The sequence below is a fragment of the Oncorhynchus clarkii genome, chromosome 17, assembly GCF_045791955.1.
Source record: "Oncorhynchus clarkii lewisi isolate Uvic-CL-2024 chromosome 17, UVic_Ocla_1.0, whole genome shotgun sequence".
Classification (NCBI taxonomy): Eukaryota; Metazoa; Chordata; class Actinopteri; order Salmoniformes; family Salmonidae; genus Oncorhynchus; species Oncorhynchus clarkii.
Window position 1 is genome coordinate 46063306 of NC_092163.1, and position 10191 is coordinate 46073496.

The 10191-nt window shown below is 42.6% G+C and overlaps 1 protein-coding gene across 1 annotated transcript; it reads left to right on the top strand.

Moving 5' to 3' along the window:
• The first annotated feature begins 159 nt into the window (after positions 1-159).
• Positions 160-9991, top strand: LOC139369774 (BOS complex subunit ncln). Its single transcript, XM_071109037.1, has 16 exons — positions 160-228; positions 518-708; positions 957-1147; positions 1324-1468; positions 1686-1783; positions 1952-2029; positions 2124-2227; positions 3705-3793; positions 4137-4276; positions 4383-4561; positions 4724-4811; positions 4924-4962; positions 7915-8084; positions 8211-8264; positions 8516-8594; positions 8822-9991. Exons 2-16 carry the CDS (start codon positions 564-566, stop codon positions 8876-8878), a joined length of 1656 nt encoding a protein of 551 aa, XP_070965138.1. The 5' UTR covers positions 160-228; positions 518-563; the 3' UTR covers positions 8879-9991.
• Positions 9992-10191: the final 200 nt, after the last annotated feature.

Below are 10191 nucleotides of genomic sequence, written 5' to 3' on the forward strand. Positions count from 1 at the left end.
ACAGTAACTATGGGCCGGGCCAGGCCAGGAGGGTAGGGGAGAGAAGGGAAGAGGGGGTGATTAGCCTGACTTTATCCCCAGGGACAGATGGTGGACACGGGTTTAGCGGCTTACCAACGAGGCGTCTTGAGCCTTCTCCCTTAAGAGGCTAGTCTATGTCCACGCTGCGAGGAGGTGTGGAGAGAACTCGCTGTCTGTTCACCGAGAGGGAGAGAGCCTAGGAGACAGGTGAGTAAAGACATACAGGCCCTGAGTGTCTCTCCTTGGATAGTTTGGCCCCCAACTTAACTCTGGGCATAGGCCATGGAGAGAATGGTATGCGTCTCTCCTAAGCTGCTCAGGTACTTCGTAAATCCTTTGGCTATAGTGCTATATCTGTTGGTAAGGTGAGGAGTAAGGGAGTTTTCTATTGGCGTATCTGGGGAATCTCCTGAAAAAGAGGAATACTATTTGAGCGATCGTGTTTTCAATAAGCACATGTATCGTGCTTGTTTTAACAGCCAACCTTCCTCCATAGATTTCTGTGTCAGGACAGTAAGGGGATCTCATCAGGACGTGGAGCCATGCTGCTGAGAATTCTGCCCCGAGTGGCTGCACTGCTCATGCTGTATGTTCAGCTCCTGCATGCCTCTGTGCTGCCTACTGTATCCTCCTACGAGTTCACTGCCTATAGGATGCAGCAGTATGCCATTCAGCAGGAAAAACATGGTAGGGTCACTTGGCCAGACATACTAAGTATCTGCACCAGAGAAAGGTTTACCCATGTTATTTTATCATTTCAAAATATATAGTGCAGCTCTGTGGAGCAGCTTTCTTTTTCTGTGCTGTACTCCTAAAGAAGATATTTGTGCACTGTTTTCATTATTTTGTATTTTTATTTTCTGTGATTGAGACAGGAAAGACAAAGTGAAGTTTGGAACTGTTTTTTCATGTGACTTCTGTGTTGACCTGTGGAGGTTGTCGCGGTGCCATCGTGCAGGCGGAGGCCCGCTCAGCAGACGAACCAGTGTTAACACGACGCTGTGTCATCATGAAGCTGCCGGACTTCACCGTGGAGCGATACTTTGAGGCTCTGAGGCAGAGCGCTGCCGCTGTACTCCTCCTGCTACCCAAAAACATGTCCGCTGTCCCCCAGGATATCATACAGGTATCTTAGACCTTTTATCAGGGTTGGTGCCCCATTCTATTGTAATATCAATCACTTGGGAGCATACAACAATCTACAGGTTTATGACAATGCCTGTTTTCTCTACCTGGCACCTTCAAGTTCTGGATATGTGGCACATGAATCCAATATAGTGTTAACCCTTTGCTTCCATACAGACCTTCATGGTGAGTGAGAGCGAAGCGTTGTTAAAGGATACCATCATGCCTGTGTACGTGACCCCGGAGGACGAGCAGCTCCTTTATATGTACGAAGAGGTCAAGCACGCTGCAGCCTCTCGCACCTCCTCTATACTGGTCCGAGGTAAGTGGAGAAGGCGGGATGGGAGGAAGAGGGTCTGGAGAGTAGGAAGGTTGGAGAGGGGCATGAGTAAAGGGGATGAAAGAAAGGAGGTAGACTGAGGGAAGAGAAAGGAGGGGGATACAGCGCAATGTGAAAATCGATTTTAATAATAATAAATGTAATAGGTTCAGCATCTTTCATTACACAACTTGAACTTCTTTCTTTTACTCTCTGTCAGTGTTCCGGAGTATGGTCACAGCCACCGTATTTCAGATTCTAGTGAGCAACACCAACCCCATCAAGCCCATCACTGACAGTACAATCATTACTCTGGAGGTGAGTCTCTCCAACCCTGTCTATGACCAAGGACATCAGCCAATTCTTATGGCATATGAACCTTGGAATGAATTATAATTGGATGTGAAATACTGTATTAGGCCTTCTGGTCCCAACATAGCCAAGTCAGACTTGTGTACAGATTGTGATTGGTCAGTGTGCCTTCAGGGTGTACTTCCTGGTGCTGGAGAGGATGCGCCCACCATCGTTATCACGGCCCACTACGACTCCTACGGCCTTACTCCAGTAAGTCAACTGCACGCTGCGTATACTAGTGAAATAAAAATGTATTCACAAATACGGAGTTTCAATCAAAAATATTGGTGCGTGTGTAAAACAGTGGCTGTCATATGGAGCAGACTCCAACGGTAGCGGAGTCATCATCTTGCTTGAGCTGATCCGTCTTTTCCAGAAACTTTATAGCAACCCCCACAGCCAGCCTGCGTGAGTTAAACACACTATCTTTTAGTTATTTACAGACGTAAAACGTATGCACGCATGACTTTAAGTCGCTAAGTGGCATAAATGATTACTATATATATTAAATATTATCACTATTCATAGATGAAATTAAAATAATTAATCACATATACAGTGCATTCGGAAAAAAAATTCAGACCCCTTGACGAGCTCTGGGACAGGATTGTGTCGCGCACAGACCTGGGGAAGGGTACCAAAACATTTCTGCAGTGTTGAAGTTCCCCAAGAGCACAGTGGCCTCCATCATTCTTAAATGGAAGAAGTTTGGAACCACCAAGACTCTTCTTAGAGCTGGCTGCCCAGCCAAACTGAGCAAGCAGGGGAGAAGGGCCTTGGTCAGGGAGGTGACCAAGAACCTGATGGACACTCTGACATGGCTCCAGAGTTCCTCTGTGGAGATGGGAGAACCTTCAAAAAGACAACCATCTTTGCAGCACTCCACCAATTTATGGTAGAGTGGCCAGAGGGAAGCCACTCCTCACTAAAAGGCACATGACAGACTGCTTGGAGTTTGCCAAAAGGCACCTAAAGTACTCTCAGACCATGAGAAACAAGATTCTCTGGTCTGATGAAACCAAGATTGAACTCTTTGGCCTGAATGTCAAGCGGCATGTCTGGAGGAAACCTGGTACCATCCCTTACGGTGAAGCATGGTGGTGGCAGCAGCATCATGTTGTGGCAAAGTTTTTCAGCGGCAGGGACTGGGGAGACTAATCAGGCTTGAGGGAAAGATGAATGGAGAAAAGTACAGAGGGATCCTTGATGAAAACCTGCTCAGGACCTCAAACTGGGGCGAAGGTTCACCTTTCAACAGGACAACGACCGTAAGCACACAACCAAGATAATGCAGGAGTGTCTTTTGGAAAACAAGTCTCTAAATGTCCTTGAGTGGCCCAGCCAGAGCCCGGACTTGAACCTGATCGAACATCTCTGGAGAGACCTGAAAATAGCTGTGCAGCGACGCTCCACATCCAACCTGACAGAGCTTGAGAGGATCTGCAGAGAAGAATGAGAGAAACTCCACCAAATACAGGTGTGCCAAGCTTGTAGCATTATACCCAAGAAGAATTGAGGCTGTAATCGCTGCCAAATGGGATTCAACTAAGTACTGAGTGAAGGGTCTGAATAGTTATGTAAATGTGATCATTCAGTTAACATTTTTTATATATTTACAAAAATCTATAACCTGTTTTTGCTTTTTCATAATGGGGTATTGTGTGTAGATTTATGAAGATTTAAAAAAACAAATCTAATGTAGAATAAGGCTGTAACATAACAAAGTGCAAAAGTCAAAGGGTCTGAATACTTTCCAAATGCACTGTATATTACATTTCTATTACATTTCAAATATCATACACTTTGAGTAATAGTACCTTATCCAATCAGGTTTTAAGGGAATGTTTGGGCATTTGAAATGACGCTTGTGTTCTTTGTGTTCTAGATACCATCTTCTTTTCTCCCTGACTGGCGGTGGGAAGTATAACTTCCTGGGTACCAAGAGGTTTATAGAGGAGAATATGGATCATGCCGGTGAGTTGTTATTTCACTTGATCGTCTTTCAGTTATGGAGTAGAGACCAGAACTATCGAAGACTAGACCAAGACCAACCATCTCAAGTCAGAAACATAAAGCATCTACACCCTAAAAACTTTACCCACTGCACGTACACCCGGCTTCTACAGTAGGGAGGTAGGCCCCCTAAACACATGTTTTCCTACCTACTATGCCACATACTTGTGTTTTCATCTGCTGTTTAGTGGGTGATCCATGGCTGGGAGGACACTGCTACAACAGCCCTGCAGTCTGGTTGATTGTAGCCTTGCCTTATGTCTCTCTCAAGTTGATTCTATCCTTGTGGTCTGTCTCCCTCCAGAGACCAGCCTTCTCCATGACAATGTGGCATTTGTTCTGTGTCTGGACACGCTGGCCAATGGGGACGACATGTTCCTGCACGTGTCCCGCCCCCCCAAACCTGGCACCCCTCAGCATGCCTTCGTACAACATCTGGAGCAGGTAACTCCTCCCACCAGCAGATACTGTAGGAAGTGTGGAGGCGCTTGATGGCCCAATGTCACTTGTATGAACTAAACGTACATGCATCCCACCACCTTTCATGTAGGTAGTTTCTTCCCGGTTCCCTTGGGTGAGGTTTGGGATGGTCCACAAGAAGATCAACTTGGGGGAGTCCACTGTTTCCTGGGAGCACGAGCGCTATGCCATGCGCAGGATACCAGGCTTCACGCTGTCTCACCTGGAGGACCCCAAAGCTGAACTCAGAGGCTCCATCCTGGACACTGTGTGAGTGGCACTACTCTGTTTTATTTTAGGGTAGAATGACAACAGTATATTAAATGCATATTCCACAATATTTTTCCAGTCTAGTATCTAGACTCTTAGACATATTGGTATTATTACAGAGTCTGGAAAAGGTCCATAATGAGACTGTTACCCTCCCAACAGGTTGCACGTGGACTTGAGGAAGATGAAGCGCAATGCCATCGTTATTGCAGAATCGCTAGCTCGGTTTATGTATAATCTCTCTGACAAGGTATAAAACATGTATTAACACACACACACACACACACACACACACACAAAATAATACTTTATTTTAATCAATGAGGAAACAAATTAACTCATCTCAATTTGTTTTCCAATAGGGTTCCCCAAAAGACATACAGGTCTTCAAGGGCCAAATGGTAAGATTTTATTTTTTACCAGAATCAGGAAAGGCAACTACAGTCATGAAAGGAACAATTCTGTCATCCAATTTAGCGTACACTGTTGAATCAGCTCCAAGCAGATTTATCAGAAGTTGACTGTCCTATGCACAGTGCAAACATAATGCAAGGGGAATCGTTAATCTGATGACTGGTGATTGGATGAGAGAAACTGATTTATAAAATGATTGTGGGGGCTGTCTTGTTAGACTTCAGTGCAGCTTTTGACATTATCGATCATAGTCTGCTTATGGAAATATTGATGTGTTATGGCTTTACACCCCCTGCTATAATGTGGGTAAAGAGTTACTTGTCTAACAGAACAGAGAGGGTGTTCTTTAATGGAAGCATCTCAAACATAATCCAGGTAGAAGCAGGAATTCCCCAGGGTAGCTGTTTAGGCCCCTTGCTTTTTCCATTCTTTACTAACGACATGCCACTGGCTTTGTGTAAGGCCAGTGTGTCTATGTATGCGGATGACTCAACACTTTACACTTAAGCTACTACAGTGACTGAAATGACTGCAACACTTAACACAGAGCTGCAGTTAGTTTCGGAATGTTTTGCAAGGAATAAGTTAATCCTAAATATTTCCTAAACTTAAAGCATTGCATTTGGAACAAACCATTCACTTAACCCTAAACCTCAACTACATCTCATAATGAATAATGTGGAAATTTTGCAAGTTAAGGTGAATAAACTGCTTGGAGTTTCCCTGGATTGTAAACTGTCATGGTCAAAACATATTGATACAACAGTAGCTAAGATGTCCATACTAAAGCGCTACTCTGCATTCTTAACAACACTATCAACAAGGCAGGTGCTACAGGCTCTGGTTTTGTCGCACCTGGACTATTGTTTAGTAGTGTGGTCAGGTGCCACAAAGAGGGACTTGGAAAAATTGCATGGCTGGCCCTTAAAAGTACCCGGAGAGCTAACATTAATGATGTGCATGTCAATCTCTCATGGCTCAAAGTAGAAGAGAGATTGACATCATCATTACTTGTTTTCAAAATAGGCGTTGACAAGCTGAAGTTACTAGCACACAGCTTGCATACCCATGCATACTTCACAAAATGTGCCACCAGAGGTCTCTTCACAGTCCTCAAGTCCAGAACAAACTATGGGAGGCGCACAGTACTACATAGAGCCATGAATACATGGAACTCTATTCCACATCAGGTAACTGATGCAAGTAGTAGAATCAGATTTAAAAAGCAGGTAAAAATACACCTAATGGAACAGCGGGATCTGTGAAGTAACACAAACATAGGCACATACATATGCATACACACACAATGACATACGCACTATACACACACGTACACATGGATTTTGTTTTGTAGATATGTGGTAGTGGAGTATGGGCCTGAGGGCACACACTTAGTGAATTATGTAATAAGTGTATTGTAATGTTTTTAAAATTGTATAACTGCCTTAATTCTCGCGGACCACAGGAAGAGTAGCTGCTACCTTGGCGGCAGCTAATGGGGTTCCATAAATGCAAATGCAGATACAAATCTAACATTCTTAAGGAAACACTTAATTGCCACTTTTTGTGTGAAACAATTCCGTCTTGGAGTGCCTTCATAAAGTATCCATACCCCTTGACCTATTCCACACGTTATGTTACAACCTGAATTCAAAATGGATGAAATATTTTTTTTCTTCTCACCCATTTACCCACAATACCCCATAGTATTTTTTTGAATGGTTGCCATATGTATTGAAAATGAAATACGGAAATATCTTAATTTACATAAGAATTCACACCCCCCGAGTCAATACTTTGTAGAAGTACCTTTGGCAGTGATTACAGCTTTGAGTCATCTTGTCTGTATCAGCTTTTCTGGACTCAGGCATTTTTCTCTCAGTAGTGAACCGCCATCTTCAAGTCTTTCTTTACACATATTGTCAATGGGATTCCAGCATTTCTTTGGAGGTATGCTCGGGATCATTGTCCTGTTGGAACGTAAATATTTACCCCAGTCTAAGGTCGTTTGCACGGTTCTCATCAAGGATCTGCCTGTATTTGGCTCCATTCATTGTTCCCTCTTCTTACCGTTCTCCCAGTCCCTGCTGCTGAAAAGCATCCCCATAGCATGATCCTGCCACCACAGTTGGGATGGTGTTAGACCTGGTGATGAGCTGTGCCTGGTTTTCTCCAGACATATCGCTTTGCATTCAGGTCAAAGAGTAACATTTGTTTCATCAGACCAGAGAATCTTTTGCCTTATGATCTCAGTCTTTTACGTGCCTTTTGCTAAGGTCCTTCTTGCTCAGTTTGGTCGGACAGCCAGCTCTAGGCAGAGTCGGGGTAATTCTATATATTTTTTAATTTCCCAATTATGGAAACCACTGTGCTCTTGGAAACTTTCAACATGCTAGAAATAGTTTTATACCCTTCCTCATATATATATACACACAGTATATGCTTCATCACAATTCTATCTCGGAGATCTACAGACAGTTCTTTGAACTTCATGGTATAGTTTCTGCTCTGACATGCACTGTCAGCTGTGGGACCTTATATAGACAGGTGTGTTTCTTTCTAAATCATGTCCAAACAATTGAATTGGCCACAGGTGGACTCCAATGAGGTTGTAGTGACATCTCAAGGATGATCGATGGAAACAGGACATTGGTTGAACCTACACTCAATTTGGAGTGTCATAGCAAAAGGGTGTGAATACTTATGTAAATTAAATATTTATTGAAATGTCAATACATTTTTCCCCTTTGTCGTTATGGGGTATTGTGTGTAGATGAGTGAGAAAAAATATATACATTTCATCTATTTTGAATTGAGGTTGTAACACAACAACATGTGAAATGAGTCCAGGGGTATGAGTACTTTCAAAAGGCACTGTACCTATAACCTAAACTTGTACAGTATGCATCCTCAATAGTCCATCTCAATCTCTGGTATAGGAGTTTCAGGACAGTCGCATGTCTAGCCTGATGTCCTTCCTGACGTCCATCCCACGGGCAACACAGCTGGATAAGGATCCCAAACACACCATACTGGTGAACACTCTGGAACATGAGCTGAGGTACTATCTGCACCAGGTCCACAGACACACCTTCCGCCAAGACAAGAGGTACAAGACAGACAGCCGCACGCACGTGCGCATGCACACAGCCATAAAGAACACGTCTTCCTACCTTTCGTTCCTTGAAATTATGATTGTTAAGAGTGAATTGGTAATGTTTTGTTTCTCTTTCAGGGATCCTGAACTTACCTTTTTTGACCAAATGGAGCAACCAATGATGATGTATAGGTATGAGGACTACATGTGTAAAACAGTCACATTTTAGGTGCTAGTCCAATGAGGAAAACAGTATCCAAACACCCACACTTGCCAATCCAATGACTAACCTTATATTTTTCATATTTTTATTATACGAATAGTGCATACACATTTAAGTAAACAATGCATTTCATCGTCTGGGTTTGTGAGGTTGTTTCCATGTTTTCATTATGTTTGGTAATTGTTAACTGGATTTCGTTCCCTACATGTTTTATCACCAGGATTAAGCCAGCAGCCTTTGACCTCTTCCTTGGGGGCTGTATAGCTGCTTACCTGGCGATAGTCTACTATGCCATCGAGGTTGGTAGACATTCACAGTTCACCTTGGTATACATAGACTGCCCATTTGTCAACAAACTCTGTCACTGGATCCAAAAAAGTGCATTTTCCCAACGGGGATATTAAGCATATTATTTTATTGTGAGATTATGCAATATTAATTATGCATTAGTGCCAGGGTCTGAAATTGTTGCTCAATAAACACTGACCATGTGCTCATTTATCCACTTTCCTTCTTCCTTTTTAAGAATTGTGGATATCTCTACACCAAACTGAAAGCAGCTGTGAAGTCCAAACAGAAGTAAGGTTGTGACCAAGGCTTTGAAGACCTGGAAGTCAGAGTTGGGTTTTTTAGGTCCAATGGAAAATACTTTTGTACAAGAACTGACACTGAATAGGGAATTGTGTAGGCCATATACTGCATTTCTGTTTGAAACTATCTCAACTGAACAAGCCCATGGGGCATTGTTGAAAAGGTTATTTCAAAAATAATTTGTCGTCCATGTTAATGGTGACAACAACAAAAATGTCACCAATTTGTATGAAATGCATTTTGTTACTTTTACGGTTGTTTTAAATCAACAGAAACCCTCTGAATAACATGAACTGTTTGTTTTATTTTCAAAAGTTTCGCTTTTTCTATTAATAACATTTCTAGCTACATTTGGATTATCGTATATAGAAACACTCTCAGCCGAAGCCATCTTTAATTCTTTAATGTATCTTATTTTTGTTTTTCTAAAGAGCAATGAACTGCACATTGCATAACTTCAAGCCCCCGTCATGCTATAGGACTGAGCACCCCCTAGCGTATGTATTTTTCGTATAACACTGTTGTTGAATATCCTTGAATGTCCTCTGTAGTTTTCGATAAACTTGTGATCACACCTCAGTGGTTGAGATAAAGAGCGTTAGCAAAACCTCTGTGCCATTACTCTTGCTAAATAACTAAAGCAAGTCATTCAAGTGTATCAAACTACCTTTCCAACGTGAAGGCCGTGCCCTCGAGTTGTTTTACTTTCACAGGCTCGGCTACACTTATTTGAAAGGACGTGCGAGCCTACAAAGAAGAACAACAAACTTCTAGACACGTGGATCAGCCAGACACAGCATCTTCTAGAATGTCAGCTAATGATCAGTGCCAACATGAGGGAGTGGAGAAGAATACATTAGAGGGTCGATTTAGCAGTAATTGTAGGATTGTAATTTAGATAAATTAACTCCTGTTTACTTGCCTGAAAAGATGCCCATGTTGAGTTTACTACAGTTGCTAATAGCTAGGCTTTTTGCTGGGGATAAATGGGGGTTGGACGGATACTGTGGGGTTTACAATAAGGCACAATGTGTTAAAAGACGTCTGTACCCCACTTACAAATAATGTGCAACACTAGGCTAGACAGTGGGAGCAGCAAGGCATTAGTGTGGTACTAAATCTCCCTCCCTGCTTGGCAGGTAGTGGTGTAAAGTAACTAAGTAAAAATAAGTGAGTAATTTTTTGTTGACTCTTACTATATTCATAAAGATAATGTGCACTTTTTACTCCCATTTTCCCTGACACCCAAAAGTACTTGTTACACTTCGAATGCTCAGGCAGGATAGCAAAATGGTCCAATTCACA

Excerpts from the sequence above, each read along its gene's own strand:
- LOC139369774 (XM_071109037.1), top strand. The coding sequence starts at position 564 with ATGCTGCTGAGAATTCTGCCCCGAGTGGCTGCACTGCTCATGCTGTAT. Across the intron at positions 1,469-1,685 it reads CTCCTCTATACTGGTCCGAG|TGTTCCGGAGTATGGTCACA; the intron begins GTAAGTGGAGAA and ends ACTCTCTGTCAG. Across the intron at positions 2,030-2,123 it reads ACTCCTACGGCCTTACTCCA|TGGCTGTCATATGGAGCAGA; the intron begins GTAAGTCAACTG and ends TGTGTAAAACAG.